The 18,209-nt window shown below is 33.1% G+C and overlaps 3 protein-coding genes and 1 non-coding gene across 5 annotated transcripts; 1 reads left to right on the top strand and 3 right to left on the bottom strand.

Moving 5' to 3' along the window:
* Positions 1–222: 222 nt before the first annotated feature.
* On the top strand, positions 223–3,922 carry LOC123193412 (sterol 14-demethylase). 2 transcript variants are annotated; one of them, XM_044606396.1, is made up of 3 exons: positions 223–814; positions 2,599–3,630; positions 3,819–3,922. In XM_044606396.1, the coding sequence occupies exons 1-2, from the start codon at positions 353–355 to the stop codon at positions 3,592–3,594; spliced, it is 1,458 nt and encodes a 485-aa protein (XP_044462331.1). In that variant the 5' UTR covers positions 223–352; the 3' UTR covers positions 3,595–3,630; positions 3,819–3,922. The 2 variants fall into 2 exon arrangements, with proteins under 2 accessions (XP_044462331.1, XP_044462330.1); XM_044606395.1 differs by lacking the exon at positions 3,819–3,922 and having other exon boundaries at positions 2,599–3,780.
* A 2,089-nt stretch (positions 3,923–6,011) lies between these two features.
* Positions 6,012–9,522, bottom strand: LOC123193395 (transaldolase-like). Its single transcript, XM_044606365.1, has 7 exons — positions 9,189–9,522; positions 8,542–8,713; positions 8,378–8,427; positions 7,417–7,717; positions 6,984–7,172; positions 6,712–6,894; positions 6,012–6,594 (listed from the first exon to the last, which is right to left on the bottom strand). Exons 1-7 carry the CDS (start codon positions 9,377–9,379, stop codon positions 6,349–6,351), a joined length of 1,332 nt encoding a protein of 443 aa, XP_044462300.1. The 5' UTR covers positions 9,380–9,522; the 3' UTR covers positions 6,012–6,348.
* A 4,581-nt stretch (positions 9,523–14,103) lies between these two features.
* Positions 14,104–14,184, bottom strand: TRNAL-AAG. The gene has a single exon. It is a non-coding gene; the product is annotated as a tRNA-Leu (tRNA).
* Positions 14,185–14,791: 607 nt separating this feature from the next.
* LOC123192478 (probable beta-1,4-xylosyltransferase IRX10) lies at positions 14,792–17,158 on the bottom strand. Its single transcript, XM_044605051.1, has 4 exons — positions 16,748–17,158; positions 15,973–16,361; positions 15,648–15,889; positions 14,792–15,519 (listed from the first exon to the last, which is right to left on the bottom strand). The coding sequence occupies exons 1-4, from the start codon at positions 16,842–16,844 to the stop codon at positions 15,006–15,008; spliced, it is 1,242 nt and encodes a 413-aa protein (XP_044460986.1). The 5' UTR covers positions 16,845–17,158; the 3' UTR covers positions 14,792–15,005.
* Between the last annotated feature and the right edge of the window lie 1,051 nt (positions 17,159–18,209).

The raw sequence follows: 18,209 nt of genomic DNA, 5'->3' as shown, positions 1-18,209 counted from the left end.
TAGGGATAATCCCTTTCTTGTCTCCGTTTTTATGAGAAAATATTTTCTTTTTGTGTCTTTTTAAACACAATATAAATATATTAAATAAAAAAATAACTAAAACTAAAACAAATTTACTATTTCAAATCTTACGAATAACATATATTAAACAACTTAATTTATATAACAAAAAATAAATATAAATTTAAAAAATATAAATAATTTAAAACCATAAGAATTCCCAAAATTACAATCTCATCTCCCAATTTCTTCTTTTTCCCAACAGTTAAACTTTTACAACCCCAAATTCCATCAACCCAATTCCAGTCTTCTTTTCTCACTTTTACGACCGAATCTTGAAACTCTTTTCGCCATGGATGAAACCAACAAGTTTTACAACGTGGGGTTGCTCGTTGTAGCCACTATTGTTGTGGCAAAGCTCATTTCTATGCTTATATTGCCCAGATCCACCAAACGTTTACCCCCAGTCATAAAGACCTGGCCTTTGATTGGTGGGCTGGTTCGGTTCTTGAAAGGACCGATTGTGATGCTCCGTGAAGAGTATCCTAAACTCGGGAGTGTGTTTACTGTGAACTTGGTTAATAGAAAAATTACCTTTTTTATTGGCCCTGAAGTGTCAGCTCACTTCTTTAAGGCCTCGGAATCTGACTTGAGTCAGCAGGAAGTCTATCAGTTTAATGTGCCAACTTTCGGCCCTGGAGTTGTATTCGATGTGGATTATTCTATAAGGCAGGAGCAGTTCAGGTTCTTTACTGAGGCTTTGAGAGTGAACAAGTTGAAGGGTTATGTAGATCAGATGGTTACAGAGGCTGAGGTATAATTTATTCACTTTTAATGGGGTTGTGTGTTTGTTGATATGTATTTGGGTGTGTTGTCTTTTGAGGCTTTAAATGTTGTTAAATATGTTGTTAGTTCAAGATTTGTGACTATCGTATGAAGTAGAAATTGTTGACTTCTGATGGGATTGTGTGTGTGTTTGTTTTATGTATATTTGGTTAGTTTGTGTTTCTGAAGAGTTTTTGCTGTTGTTAAGTAAGTTGTAACTTGAACATTTATGATTATCATGAGGTATGAATAATTGCTTGTTGATGGGGTGTTGTGTTTTGAAGGGTTCTAGTGTTGTTGAATAACTTCTCGCTTGAAGATTTGTGACTGTCATATTAGGTAGAAATTGTTGAGTATTGATGGGATTGTGTTCTTACTGACATCCTTTTGGTTGAAGGATTTATGTTGTCATATAGGTTGAGAGGTTTTTGTTCACATCAAGTAAACATGTTCTTAATTGCTTTGTATGTGTATAGGATGAAAAGAAGCTTTTCTTATGTCGTTTGGTTAGTTGCAGCTTCAGGATTTTTGACTATTGATGGTAGTTGTTAACTCAAGTCAACCATAGTTTAGGATTTAATGGGGAAATGTGAATGATGTTAATTAAAACTAAGAAGGAGATTGATGAAATCAGCCTGGGAGTGAATTGCTTGCTATTTGCCCTTGATGATCTCTTGAAAATTGTGATGAAAATATTTTATTTAAAGGGTGATTTTTTTACGAAATTCTTGTGCATGTTGAATGTGACATATCAAATGGTCTACTTGTGTTTTTCTGTTTTAATGTGTTTTTCGTTGACTTGTATCTGTATAGGAAGACCCTGAAGGGTTTATTTAGTGTTGTTCGGTTAGTTGTATCTCCAAGACCTCTCAGTATTGTACAGAGCTTTGTTTAACATCCACTAGACACTGTAGTTTAGAATTTCAGTCCAAGTCCCCACAGGTGTTATGGATGAAGTTGTGATGCTTACTGTGGGATCAAATTGTTTGGCATATGGTTTAATGATATCTAGCAAATTGTGATGAAAATATTTATACAAATGCTCATTTTAACTAAATGGAAAATACTAATTAATAGACAGATCGCTAATTGGAATTATTTTTTCATTAATTTTTATATTTGTATATATATATATATATATATATATATATATATATATATATATATATATATTTCTTTTTGTGGAAATCAGTTTGCATTTTGAATCATAAATAGTGCTGTCATTTTCCACATTCAACTTAGAAAGTGACTATTAGCTGTTTTAGATGTTACGGATTTAGTAGATTGTTAAATCATTATTTGCATGGAGTTGATTTAGTTGGAATAGCTTTTTCCATGATTTCATTTATGCTTTTTTTCATGGACATCATTTTGCATTTTGAATCATAAACAGTGCATGCCATTTTCCATATTCAAGTGAGAAAGTGACTATTAGCTGTTTCAAATGTTGGTTCCTTCTTATTTAATGTAACCCTGTATCTCTGAGTTTACACGCAGTGCGATGTTGTGGCCATATGAATCATTTGTTTGCTTTTTAGCTATGCTGAGCATTAATTTGACACTATGTGGCATGCCTATCAGATGTTGATTACCAATAAAATGCTTACTAATGTGCTGCTGTTTGGTTTTTGGATTGCCCTGTTCTGCTGGATTTGTTTGTGCAGTTTAGATTGCTGCCGTAATTCAGACTTGCAGTGATCTAAATTGTTATAATGTGTCGAGTATACAAACACTTTGTTCTAATTTTTGTCTCTTTGTAATGGGATTCGGCAGGATTACTTCTCCAAATGGGGAGACAGTGGTGAGGTGGACCTAAAGTATGAGCTGGAACATCTGATCATCTTGACAGCCAGTAGATGTCTCCTTGGTCGGGAAGTTCGTGATAAGCTTTTTGATGATGTGTCTGCCTTGTTCCATGACCTTGACAACGGAATGCTCCCAATTAGTGTTCTTTTCCCATACCTGCCAATCCCAGCTCACCGCCGCCGTGACCAGGCTCGTAAGAAGCTTGCAGAAATTTTTGCTAACATCATTTCCTCCCGTAAATCTTCGGGAAAGTCAGAGAATGACATGTTGCAGTGCTTTATTGAATCAAAGTACAAAGATGGCCGCCCAACAACTGATTCTGAGATTACTGGCTTACTGATTGCCGCACTTTTTGCTGGACAACACACCAGCTCAATCACCTCCACCTGGACAGGGGCTTATCTCCTAAAAAGCAAGCAATTCCTATCTGCTGTGCTGGAGGAACAGAAAAACCTGATGGGGAAGCATGGAAAAAAGATTGATCATGATATCTTATCTGAGATGGACACTCTATACCGATGCATTAAGGAAGCCCTGAGACTCCACCCTCCTCTAATCATGCTTCTTCGTAGTTCCCACAGTGACTTTAGTGTGACAACTCGTGAGGGGAAGGAATACGATATACCAAAGGGACACATTGTTGCAACATCACCAGCATTTGCAAACCGACTTCCTCACATTTACAGGAACCCAGACACTTATGACCCTGACAGGTTTTCTCCTGGAAGAGAAGAAGACAAAGTAGCTGGGGCGTTCTCCTACATTTCTTTTGGTGGCGGCCGACATGGATGCCTTGGTGAACCCTTTGCATACCTTCAGATAAAGGCCATATGGAGCCATCTATTGAGAAACTTTGAATTGGAACTGATATCACCATTCCCTGAGATCGACTGGAATGCAATGGTGGTTGGTGTGAAGGGGAAGGTGATGGTGCGGTACAAGCGCAGGGAACTCTCTGTTTGATTGATTAGCAGGAATCTTTAGTGCATAAACTGGCAGGTAGGTTTTTGCTGCTTGTTCTTTTAGTTGTTGTAACCCTCTTCACCAAGGTTTTTGTTTAACTGAGCTGCAATTTCGTACCTTTTCTTATGATTTCTTTGAAAAGTGCCTGCCTCTTTGTTATTGGATTGTAGCCATTGGTTTTGTGCATTTGCGATGGTTTTATTTTAGCTTGTGGTTATGCATAGGTTTTGCTTGAGTTGCTACACACAAACCTTGGGAGTTGGTAGCCTTCTGGATTTTCGACTTTATGAATGAGGAATATTCTGAAGTAGTTTTGAAACAAAAAGAAGTTAATTTGTACCGGAAGATTAGGATAATTATCATGGCCATCTTATGGCAATCAGGATGACCATGATTATCAAATTTTATCAAGCAGCAACAATGCCTGAATTCATGTCGAAAACATGCCAATTAATTCCTACAAGTAGACTAAAGCTGCAAATGGTTGTTATTTCAAGTAATGACTAAAATTTGCATGCCACTTGAGAAAACCAAGGTTCCACAATTAGCCTAGGAGGCACTTCAATCAACTGTGTGTGTAATGGTTGTACTATAATTTCCTGGACAAGAACAACTAACCGAAATGAAAAAATTCATTTGTCAAAAAGTTCATTGTAAACGTTGAGGCAACATCCCCTTTCTATGCACAAGAAACATCTCACTGACAACGTGAGAAATAATCTGGGGCAATTCCCCTTTCTCTACACCCTTGAATAAAATGAACTGCTAGATAACTCGATGTCAAGTGTATGCAGTGTTTCATGGGTACTTAGCTGGAGCTTAAATGCTTTCGCATGAATTTGTGAGCCAAAAATCCCATAAGTGATAATGCCAAGACCATTGAATTCTTTATCCTTCACCACTTTGCACACAACGCGTGACTCATTTTGATTACTTAGATGTAAGGTTTTAAGAATCTGATTAGAATATGAACTATTTTGAAAATTAGTTTTGATCAGACCATTTTGACTGATCGGCTTAACTAGAATTTTAGTTTCATGTAAAAATCTAACTATAACTCTATCAATTTTTTATTTTCATGATACAACCTGTCTACTTGGAGTTAACTTGAAGGTTTGCACTAATTCAAATAATTCATTGTATTTGTATTTTTTATGATAATTCATGAATGATAATAAAATCATAATAATTCATGATACAACTTTGTTATATTTATTGTATAATTATAAATAATCAGAAGTATATTCACTGTAGTTAATTATCTAAAACTTTTTATGATAATTCTGCATCACTTGAACCTGAAGAATTATGCAGAATTATTGATGACAAGTCATTCATGCAGAAGCTGAATTATTGATGAACTTGAACCTGCAGGGGAGAACCGAACCTGGATAACCACTTGGAGAAGAAGTCCATTGTGGTTGTGGACGGTGTCGGCCACACGCAAGAAGAACAGACAATGTCGTCGGAAGTCGGCTAGCTGGTTTTAGTTCTACAGGAACGGTGACAACGCTGAAAGGTTGGGGCAACGGCGGTGACGGAGAAGGGCTGGAGCAACGGCGACAACACAGAAGGACTGGAGCACCAACGACAACATAGAAATTCAGGAGCAACAGCAGCAAAGCGAGGAAGGGCTAAAAACGAGGTGGCACACCGTCGCATTTTGATTAGTTCTACAGAAATGGCGACAACGCAGAAGGATTAGAGCACTGGCGACAACACAGACAGACTGGAACACCGGCGACAATGCAGAAGGGCTGGTGCAACAACAGCAAAGCGAGGAGGGGCTGGAAACTTGGTGGGACACTATCGCGTTTTGATGAAAGTATGCAGAAAAAATTTTAAACCATATATTTGTAATTTTAATGGACCGGCGTTTGGTTTGAACCGGATCAAGCCTTAAATTGACATTTCTACATTGACCCCCCCTCCGTGATAATTAAATCTTATATTATATTATGTATTAAAAATTTAATTTTTTATATAATATATCATATATCACATCATACCATATAATATTTTGAAATAAAAATAATAAAATATTAATAAAAAAATTTTAATTACCATGATATCATTTTAAAAAATATCAAAAATATCAAAAATATCATTTCAAATTCTAAAATTTCTTAAATATATATTATTGACAATATAATTTCTCTAAAAAGATATTAGTTTGTATCTATAACATATATCATATCGTAAGATATATCTATCGTATCGATAATTTTCAATATACCTTATGTATATATAATTTTTTACTTACATCATATTATGTTGTAAGATATATATAGTATATTATAAGACACATATCATGTATTATAGGATATTAAAAACTATGTGTACCTCATGTCCTTTTTTCTAGTCAACTATTGAGTCAAGGGCAAAATTGTAAATACATGCTTTAGCACAAATTGGAATTAAAAATAATTTAAAATTTTATAAAATGAACCATAATACCATATGAATCAAAGGAAACAACTCCATATTCTGACTACACAACATGTAACTCCATTTACAATCACCAAACTTATTCAAATTTACAATCAGATTGGAAGATTCAAAATTAAAAATTAAAAATTAAAAATAAAAGCCAAGTTTTCAATACAACTGCCAATGAACTAAAGCAACGAAGCCACTGCTTGTACACAGCACACAATATCATTAAGAAGTCTTACAAAGCTAGGAGGCAGGATTTGAGAACCCACTTGTTTTATTTTGATCACACTGACAAAATGCCAATAAATTCTTAAGCACTTAGTGGCTTACCAGCTTAAGAGAGTTTGCCTTCTCTTGCAGGGTGTCAAGCAGACTGTCAAAGCTCTTCTTGAAGGCGTCGACTCCTTCAAGTTCAAGTTGAGTGCCAACGTAGTTCCAGTCGATTCCCAACTTCTCAAGTGCGCTGTAAACACCTTCAGCCTCGGATACATTTACGTCAATTGTTCTTGAAACAGCACCATGATCAATAAATGCTTGGAGAGCTTGGTCAGGCATTGTTGAAACCTGCATAAGGGAAATCAGCAAAAAGCATATAAAGAGGTGTTTTAGATATGACCGCAGTTGTTAAGAAAACAGTGCAGTAAGAATAAGAGATCAACTCTATGGATAGAATATGCTCACCGTATCAGGTCCAATGAGAGGAGAAACATACAAAGTATCAGGATAGGCGGGGTTCTTAACGCTGGTTGAAGCCCACAACAACCTCTGCTTCTTTGCACCTTTCTTCACAAGAGCCTCCCTTCTTGGACCAGAGAATTTCTTCTGGTAGAGCTGGTATGCCAAAGCAGCTTGAGCTACTGCAGCCTAACACAGTTTAGATGCCAAGCAATAAGCAACTTTACATTCTAAGTTTTATAGTCTCGAGTAAGAATATGTAATCGAACTTAAATTACCTTTCCCCGAAGATCAAGAGCTTCTGGTGTTCCAATCTTTTCAAGCATTTTGTCAATGAGGGTGTCAACTCGACTAACAAAAAAGGACGCAACACTTGTGACTTTAGAGAGGTCATCTAGACCAGAAGCCTCAAGGCCATCTAAGTAAGCATCAATGACTGCTTCATATCTAGCAAGGGAGAAAATGAGCTGCAGGAACACACAACGGAAATGGAAAATCAGATACCACCATAAACAAATAGTTATTTTAAAACATAGGAGAAGTAAAGGATTTCGAGGAAACAAACTTTCAATCCCTTGGATAATACAGCTGTGGCACATACTTCTCACTCAAGGTAAACACCAGCATATAATAGTATAGATTAAGACAACTTTGACAATATAATTGGTTATATAGCCCAAGAATGGAAAGGGAAGGACAGAATGAACTCACAGTCACATTGACACTAATGCCATTTGCAATGACTTCCTTGATAGAAGGAATGCATGGAGCTGTTGCAGGAATCTTAATGTAGACATTGGGGCGGTCAACCAATTTATGAAGCCATTTTGCTGCCTCCACAGTCCCTTTTGTATCATCAGCAAGTCTAGGTGAAACTTCGACTGAAACATAGCCATCACCACCATCAGTTTCATCATATATGTGCTCAAAAAGTTTGCATGCATCTTGAATGTCCTTAATCACAAGTTCCCAGTATGCAGCTTCAATGTTTTTTCCAGATTGTACAAGTTCCCTGTAGATTTCAATAATTATCCATAAATACAAGAAGTAATTTTATACTTATAAACAGATGTCAAAATACAGTAAACCCAACTTCCAGATACCAATAAACAGCAAAAAATGACAAGTCTTCAAAAATGAACACGAATTCTCTATACAAAGGTTTTCCTTAAAGGGCCATAAAATGTCAACTGTTACATCATTTTCCACTTAATTGATCAATGAAATTAAGGGGCCTACAAGTTTAACCCCATCTACCTCCAAACAGTTGAAAACTTCACTGAAAACAACACCATAATATGTATATAGTACAGTCAGTGTAGAATTAATAAAAAATTTGCTAAATTACAAAGATAAGCTGTGCTCCAAACACTAGCTTCAGCCATTGCAAGGATAAATTACACTATTCTTCATTAAAATCTCCTAAGCACTTGAAATAATTGATACGATAAATCTATTAGATTTTTTCATGGTTTATTTAGTGTTGACTTCTTGGCAGAAGAAGATAACACGATTTTCACAAATCCTGCAAAACTATAATGTTAATAAAATTTAGCAAAAAGCTCATCAATACTGGGCAGCCTCTGGGATGCAGTAAATATAACAAAGCAATTAAATTTCCCAATCATATAAAAAGCACTTTACTACTTCAAAATCAAACTGCTTAAAACACCTGAATTGATCGTTGTAAGCATTTGACGATGAAATAGCTTTCTGGAAAATCTGCAAGCACAAATTTTAATCGCCTCAGTACACATCCTCAATATTAATTAATCAAACAAATATAAGTTTGCATGAACTAACAACCAACAGATCGAAAACAAGATTGGTAGTTACCGCTGGATTACTAGTTACACCTCTTACACCACTAGCTATTAGTGGAAGCAAATCTGTAACTGGGCGGCAGAGATTATCATACCATGGGCTCTGGCCTTCCTTTTCATAAAGATCATGAAGAGTTGTTCTTTTAGTTGCACTTCCATTTCCACCTTGTTGTGAACACCTGACACTGCAACCCAGTTGAATTAAGCATCAAACTTTACCAGATGGGGTGCAAATTATCATTACTTTCTTAAAATTTAAACAAAACCAAAGGATTATCATGCATTTGATATCGTATCTTACTCATTCCCTAATGATCAATTTAATAACAGAGAATAATACTCTAATACATATCAAAATAGATACAAATCTATAATCTATTAGATTAAAAGATTAATCTCAAACAAAAAAAATTCTTGAAAAGAAAAATTATACACAATGCAAAGCTCTATCAACTAAACTTTTTGCCCCAAAAAAAATGGATCAAAACAAAAAAATCAAATCAAATCGCAGCAAATATAAAATAAAAATCAAATCTTGATTACTCAAAAGGGTTTACAGAAAAAGAAAATACCCTAGAGCAGATCAAACAGACAAAGATAATTAAACAAAAGTGAAGTTTATACACAAGATCACAACAAAAAATAAAAAAGTAAACTTACACCAAGGAACCTCTCAAAGCATGGTTATTTCTCAGGCTCAACTGAGAGGACACAACTTTGGAGTTGAACCCAGTTTTGTTACGAAGAGAAACAAACGAAACCAACCCAGAAGAGGATCCGGGCTTGATAGACGATGAAGAAGAGGAAAGAGCAGCAGGGAGTGAATTGCAAAGTTCTGAAACAGCAGCCATAGAGGCTCTCAAAAAGGTTGGTGACACAGACGGGGAGTTGTTTGACGAGTTACGATTCAAGCGAAGTAAAATGGAGGGGGTAGGTGTGTGTTTGTTGAGTTTTAGTAATTCACAAATTCTAGGAGGAACGACAGCTGCGTCTGAGTCGTTGTCTCGATGGGTATACCTCTCCGAGAGGTCAGCTTTCTGAAAGCCCCACTATAATAAAAAAGTAGCATATACCCCCAACCATCACAGAAATATGAAATTACTCAAATGTCCTCAGTTCTAAACCTCCTTGATAGAAAGATGAAAATGCCCTTTTAACTAATTTTCTGATAGACATTATTTTACAATAAACCGATGCATGTTCCCACCAAAAGTTTGGTCTTAAAACACTTTTCCACATCTAATTAGTATAAATTACATTTTTACATTTAAAATTACACTGTTAATAAGGAAATAATATTAAAAAATAAAATTATTTTTTTATCCCTACAATTTCATTATTCAAAATTATAATATAACCTCAAATTAACAATAATTAAAAATAAATTTTTAATAAACAAAATTATATGAAAACTCATTTATTTCTCTTTTTTTTTTTACTCTCACCCCTTTCTTCCTCTTTTCATAGACAAAAGTGTTAAAGATGTATAATCATATATGTGAGGATAAATCATGGCTTTAAAAAAATATTAGAGGTGTTGGTGAAATTTTTAGGGGGTTTTGAAAACTTAAAAAATGGTGGGGCATGTTTTAAATTTTAAAATTTTCAATATGTCCCTCTATAATCTAAAAAATGATAGGAACACCCTCAAAATTGAATATAATGCAACAAATTAGGAGTATAAATTTCATATTACAAACTATTGGGTTCATTTAGTATTTTTAAAATATATGAGGGTTTGAAAAAATTTCAATGATTGATTTACATAAAAACTCACTTATTTTCAAATTATATAAAGATCCAATTATTTCCATTTTCTTTCAACCTCACCACTTTCTTCCTCTCTTTCTATAGATAGGAGTTTGAATGACATATAATTATATGTTTGGGGCAAAATGTAATTTTTAAAATATAGAGATGCTAATGAAAATTTTGCAGTTGTTGAAAATTTGAAAAAGTCTAAGTCTTTTTGTAATTTTAATATTTTAATATGTTCCTTAATTTTTTTAAAAATAATAGTTACATCTCCGATAATTTGAACATAATACAACAAGTTAAACGTGTAAATTTCATATTTACAAACTATTGAGTTCATAATAGTATTTTTACTATATACATAAGTTTGAAAAGATTTTAATAATTAATTTATGAGTTTTTAAATCTTTTCTAAGGGTTAAATTACTATTTTTAAAACATTTGAGTATTATTTCTAAGGCAATTTAAAAAAAAAAATAATTAATGATAAATTACTATTTTACCCATATACCATTATTTTTTTAAACATAGTTTGATTTTGAGGAGGGAAGTATTATTTATGCCAACTAGGGGTGAAGATAAGTTTTTAAGGCAAAGTCTTGGTAGGAAAATGTGATTTACTCTTCGATAGATTTTAGTTGTAGGGAAACTCACTTTAAATCTAAGACATGAAAAAAAAAAAAAAAAAAAAGTTGATTCGAAAAAAATAAAATAAAACTGAAGCAATGATGGGTTCAAAATGATTCTAATTCTTACTAATTTTTTATGCAATCTGATATCCAAATATCCCCCAAGTCTTGCAAACTTTGTAAGACCAATGTTTAGATTTTGATAAAAATATAATTATCATTTAACGAATGATATTAAAAAAATATAAAAATTTATTTATATTTTTTCTTGTTTTAAAAAATTAATAATTTTTTAAAAATTAAGTTTTAAAAAGTTATATTTTAGGGTTTCAAATTTTTTGATAAACGACGACTACTCTCCCCCTCTCAGGTGTTGTCTCTCCCTTCATCTCTCTCTCTCTCGACAAACGACGAAGGGAATTTAAACAAAAAAAATATATTGTTTGAATGATAAATCTTCTTTGTCTTGATGATTTGTCATCATCTATATGAAGACAAAGATAATATCGTCTTAACGTATTATCATATGAATAAATATTATTTTATGTTTAATTCAAATATATTATAACATATCATCTATGTATTCTAATTATATAAAATATATATTTTTTTTAATTGAAATTTTAAATTAAATAAGCAAGTAAAAATAAGATTTAAAGCCTAATAAAAATTATTGATAAGACGGTGGGAATAGCGATTATTCCAAATTGGATTGACCTTATCAAGATTGGAAAAGTTGTTCTAATTCTATAAGCTTTAGTTTTCCAGGGATCCGTATTTCATTAGCTGTTGCCAACTTTAACCCAAAATCTGAAGGTCAGTATTTCATGAATTATAAATGGAACCCAAAGCTATGCGCCTATGTCACATTTAAAATGCTATTGGATCAAGGGGGTTCCACCAAGAAGTCAAAATGTTGACCTTCGGCTTTTCGAATCGTACCCATCATAGATAAAAGAATAATAAAAATATGTATATTCACTTTAAATACATAAATAAATATATATTTAATTAAAAAAATTAACAAAATTAATAAAATATTAAAATTTTTTAAAAAAAGTTTTCAATTTAAATCTCTGTAACACTTATAAAACTCTAATTAATTATATAGATATATATAGTATTATCCGTAAAAAGGTGTAAATTAATTCCTCTTGCATAGTTCTTCTTGGTTTAAGGGTTGAAAAAAAATAATACCCACAAACTTGAGAATGAACTGAGCATTCACTATTTTTTATTTAGAATATAAAACCAATTATTTTGTTTCCAAAACAAAATAATAAAAATAATTATAATTGTATTTGAGTATTATTTTGAATTAAAAAATTAAAAAGTTTTATTCTTTTAATTGGAAAAATGGAGAGTTTTGTCTGTTTAATAAAAAAATAAAATTTGATTAGTCCGATAAGAAAAATACAATAGTTCAATATCTCTAAATATAGTTATCCTTAACTAAATTGCAAAAACACCATTAAATCTATAACTAAAATCAAACCAAACCGTAATTTTTCAGTTTAATTTAAAGGCCAGACGAGTTTGGTTTGATTTGAGATATTGCCAAACCAATTTGTTGGTTTGGTTTGAAATTTTTCCTTTCTTTCACAATACTTGTTTTCCAAGGCTTAGCAGCAAGCACTTAATACTAAAATGTTAATTATGTTACAGGCTTCTTATCAACCTAAATACATATTTTATTTTTATTATTATTATTTTGGTAACAAAGAGTCTCATTCGAACTGGATCGTCACTTTTGAGATCGAATCAACCACAACATAATATTTGTTTTGTTGGACTATTTTATGCAATATATTGTCTGTAAAAAAGGTTTAATTTTTCTCTATTGCCTTGATTCCACCTGCTTGGGATTCATTAAACTATAGACCACCATAGAATGCTTTTGCTTTGAAGTTTTTTCGTTTTTGTTCAACTTTCAGTAGGATGGGCTTGTTGGTTCTGATGGCCTCTAGTCCATTTGGGAGCTTCATCTATTTTTTTTTTTCTTTTAATGAACCACTCTTTAATTTATTTTCAAACAAAAGCATTAATCAGTAAATAATTATTCTTATTATAATTATATTTTTACATAATAATAAGGCCAAAGAACTTATTCACACTCAAAGTATATTGTTTTTTCAAGTTTCTACTCTTTTAACTTTAAAAATCATAAACACTCACTCATAGGCGGTTAAAGTTAACAAAACTCTAATTCTTTAAAATTTAATCTCCTTATCCCCCGAAACCCTAAACACTAAGAGTTTTTCCTTGAGCAAGTTTTAAAAAATAACATTTCTCCTCTAGGGTTTAGTTTTCAATCTTTGACACTATCACCAGCGATGAAAAGTCTTCGACGCATTACCATGTTTCGACAATCTATCTCCCCTCTTTTGAAACTCTAGCAGATGAAGATCTCATCTAGGAAGACAAAAACAAGATCTTCGTTGGCCAAAATTTCAAAAGAGGGAAGAGAGACCATCGAAGCATGATGATGTGTCAAGAACTCTTCATCGTCAGTGATGACACCAGATTTGGCACTGGAGATTGAAAACTAAATCATAGAGCTTCATTTTCCCAGATGAGATCTTCATTGACTGGAGTTTTAAAGGAGGGGAGAGAGACTGTTTAAGTATAGTGATGCATCGTTGATGATGAAATTGGATATTAAAAAATAAACCCTAAAACTCATCTTTCCAGATAAGATCTTCGTCGACCAGAGTTTCAGAGGAGGGGAGAGAGACTACTAAAATATGGTGATGTGTCAAGGACTTTTCATCATCGAATTTGGTGTCGAATATTGAAAACTAAACCCTAGGAAAGATGCCATTTTTTAAAATTTAGTTTAGAGAAAAACTTTTAGTTTTTAATATTTAGAAGAGAAAAAAATTAAATTTTAGTTTATTTGAATATTACAGATAAAATAATAATTTTATCTAAAAATTAATAAACTTGACTTTTTATAAGTGGGTATTTGAGATTTTCAAAATTAGAGGATGAAAATTTGAAAACCAACTTTCTTTGAATGGGAAAAAGTACTTTGGCCTAATATAACATAGATGACGAGGCTCATGATTGAAAGAGTTGAGAGGTAAAGACCTGCACTCGAAATTAATGGTTGACTGAAATGTTTACGGTTATTGTATTGAAAATATTAAATTTGTTGATTGAAATGTTTATTTTATTAAAAATATCATATTTGTTGAGAGTGGGATTTGAACCCACGCCCTTTCGGACCAGAACCTTAATCTGGCGCCTTAGACCAACTCGGCCATCTCAACTTTAACTTTTAAATTTTTATCACGTTATATAAAATGAAAATACTTAATAACTAGTTTTTCAACCATTGGTATCAAGATCAAACTTCACATCAAAATTTTGAAAGTTTTTACGTTAATTTTCTAAAAATAACAGAGGGCTCTGTAAGTATATAATTGATATTTCCATTACATCTCTTAAATATTTCTTTATGTTGACTTAATTGATAATTAATTATATCAAATTGACACTTTTTTATAATGAGAAACTCCACTTGAGTCAATTTGACTCGTCATATTAAACAAGTAAAATTTTTAGTTCAATAATTAACTTCATAACCATTAGATCAAATAAATCAAAAGTTTTATCCTAATGCTAATGAATCTCAAACTCAAACTCTCTTGGACTATATGAGGAGAATTGACAATTGATATGGAGAAAATGAATTTTCAACCCTAAGAACCACTTTGCAGAAATTCTTAAATTACCCTATTAATGTTATTGGGGGGTACCAGTTAGCCTGCTCTTGCATTACCCAGTGACATTACTCTTGATTACCATTGCCCTAATTCACATCCTTGTCTTCAAATACACCACTCACACAGCTTTAATAAACTCAAAGCCACAAAATAGAAACAAAAAAGAGACTCTGAATAAATTTTGAGTTAAACTGATATTTTGCAAATGCCAGAAATGAAAAGAAAACATAGCACTGCAACATATCAACTATACAACTGTCCAAAGTATTCATATCTGTACTTCAATCATCTCCAATTCCAAACTAAACCAAAACAAGTTTAAACACTTGAAACAAGCCTTAACAAGACCAAAAAATTCAATTATATTACCAAGGTTTCAAGTCTCCAATTGGCCCTGTAGTCCAATTCAAAATCTTCTCATCAGGCTTCAAGTAAATACTCTTGTCGTGTGGCAGCTTGCGCGCTAGACCGTTCAAGATTTGATGGAAAGCATCACCAGATTGCGCCGGTTGAGGGAACAGCATTGCACGTTTCATCGAAGGATTTGCAAGAAGCCTTTGTTTCCTCAGAATTGTATTTGTTGGTATGGACGTGAGGATTGTGTCCAAGTTAGGCACATCTTCTTCTGCTACAAACACTCCAATTTCTTCCCAGGGAATGGCATCTGCAAATGGTAAAACAATATCATCTGCAATGATTACAGGGATGCAGCCGAAGACTACTGCCTCAACTAGTCTTGGACTCCAAGGTGCCCACCCTAGGGGGCACAAACAGAAGATGGCTCGCTGCATATCTTCGTAATATGTTGTTGGATGATCAGTAGAGATGTCAAATAAGGGATTGTTCTTAAAGTTTTCCCACACAGCTGCCCTTGCTCCTCTGCCGGAAAAACCAAAACAGCTTGAAATTAACTTTCCGGGTAAACATTAACAAGCTAAATTCAAAAACATTGTGGAGTCAGAAGGGTCACCAGGCCCCATATAAGTCTGCCCCTGTGAAGAGCATACCTTGCATAGTAACCTCCTTCTGGATCATTATTAACATCATAAAACAAGCCGCGGAAGTAGACAAAGATTGAGCGTGGAGTGTCAGGAGGAATAAGGTGAGCCTCCATTTTTTGTGGTGGGGCATATGGAGGAATTGTGATAGAGCCCTCATTCAAGCACACATGGTTGCGTTGCCCAAAAGTCTGGACCAAAGTAGCACGCTGGAGTAATGGGAGTATTCCCCTTTCAATTGCTTTCTCCTCCTACAGAATGAAGATAACAAAACGAACGTTATGACGCAATTGCGATCCACAGAACTTTATAGGCACTATGCAGTTTTCTATACCTGATAATGGAAGCAAGCCCCAAAGTCATGAGGTACAACAAAGAAGTGATCAGCCCCTTCAGTCCGATTCCAATAGGGCCAATTGCTGGAGATAAGCTGTATAGCACTTCTCATCATCCTGGGAGATTTGAATGGCAAAGGCAAGCCAGTGGGTGTAAGATCACAAGTGGGATAAATTGGGGTGTAAAACCAATCAGCCTCCTCAGGATTCAGGGTCCTGACAGGGCTGGATAATAGAAATCTATGCATAAAAATTTCTGCTGCAAACATATGAATGACGCATCTGGGATCTTTCTGGAGAAGTTTCTTATTGTATTTGCTTGGGAGTTCATAAATGTAAACTTTAAGTCTCCCCACAGGATCATCTTCCAGGACATCTCCAGCACTTCCTGGAAAATAAATTAAAAGCACAAAGAAAATTCAGGCTTCAGAATTTTTTTAGGTCAACTTTCTGGTGACTTTGATGGAACTTGAAAACTTCTGAAAATTTCATTTCACCAAATTTACAACTCTAAAGAAGTTGAAATGCATAAATCAACCTAATAAACAACTTCAGAGAATCCAATTTAATGCCTCATCCTTTATGGCAGTCTTACTCATATTAATAGAAAAGTATATGCTAAGTATGTGAGAAATTATAATCCTAATTACAATTATGCATTATCATTCTAATGATTCGTTTTAACCTTTTTTCAATCATATGTGATCTCACAAATATTATAATTAAATAAAATCTAAGTGCAAAAAAATTTTAAAAGAAAGTTTTAATGCATACCAGAAATTCGCTCTATTTTTGGACTTTTCTCGGCACCAATGCTCCAGACAAAACAAAAGGGAAGAGCAAGAAGAACCCACATACAAAGCGTCTTCATTTTGCCTCTCAAAGCCAAAACTTGGACAAAAGAATGGAAGAGGGGAAGTGGGTTCTCTTGGAAACAGAATGAAATGGCTTGTATATAAGAAGCTTAATTAATTAAACAAATTGTTGGAACGTCATGTGGAGAAAGTAGTTGAGGGGTTTACTTAGAAAACAAGGTTATGGGTAGAATGAATAAGAATGAAAATGGTGGGCGATTGAAAGGGAACAGAAAGACAGAAATTGCTTGAAGAAACAGAGAAGTAGAAGGCGTTTTATAGATCCCCGAGTTTCAGCGTGAATAATATATACTTGTGTTTGTATTGACCAACTCATCCTACGTAGAAAACGAAGATGTTAGTTCAAGTGAAAGGTGTGTTTGTCTTGCTGGTTTGCTGAGCAGTCATTAGTCAGTACGCTTTCCAAAGCAATGTGATCTTGTTTAACACAACAAAAAGGACCCTTCAACTTTATTTTTCCTTATTATGAAGTTTAACATTTCCTACAAACATGTGGTTAATAACAATAAGCATATAAAGATACTAGTAATATTATATATACAATTTTTTATATAAATAATAATGTATTATTATATAATTAAATAATTAAAAATAAAATAATATTTAATTATATAATAACACATCAATATTTGTATATGAAGTTATGTACACAATCTTATTAATAAAGATAATCATAAAATTAAAAAAAAAGGTTAGACCAAGGAAATCTTTTCTATATTCAGCCTATGCTTAAAAAAATCACAAGTGGTATCTTCTTTAAAAAAAAAAAGACTGTTTTATGTATGATTGTATACTTATTTGGTATTAATATTGATATATCATTGTATTATTAAAAACATATATAATTGGTATTTATTATGAGCACGTATACTTTTTTTTTTAAAATATAAATATAAGTTTGTATAATTAGTTTCAAAACACCCTAAGTTATGTATTATTTGTAAAAAAAAAAAAATTACTAATTCAACATAGAGCTAAATTCGAGCCAAGATGGCCGGAGCTCGTGGTTTTAAAAATTTATGGAGCTCAAGCTTATGTTTTCTAATAAAAAAATGGCAGGAAGTAATCTTGAGAGAAGAAAAGAATAAGTTTATTTATATAATGAAAAGGTAAGTTGAAATTTTTTTTGACAGATTAGAGTTAGGTAGAAAGTTTATTAATAATGGGTGGATGACATTGTTAAAGTATATTTGTGGGGCATCTGCAAGTCCATTTGTGGCCAAATGGCTTCCTTGCCTTTTTTTTTTTTTTTGGGGTTTTTAAAGTCTTCTTTAGTGTATGTTGAATCAAAGAGCTTGCTTCACTATGATTTGTTTCAAGTTGCTTGAAGCAAAATGAGTATAGAGTTTAGTGTTTTAATA

The sequence above is a fragment of the Mangifera indica genome, chromosome 12, assembly GCF_011075055.1.
Source record: "Mangifera indica cultivar Alphonso chromosome 12, CATAS_Mindica_2.1, whole genome shotgun sequence".
Taxonomy (NCBI): Eukaryota; Viridiplantae; Streptophyta; class Magnoliopsida; order Sapindales; family Anacardiaceae; genus Mangifera; species Mangifera indica.
The sequence above is the reverse complement of the archived record's forward strand: the minus strand, read 5'-3'. Positions and strand labels throughout refer to the sequence as shown.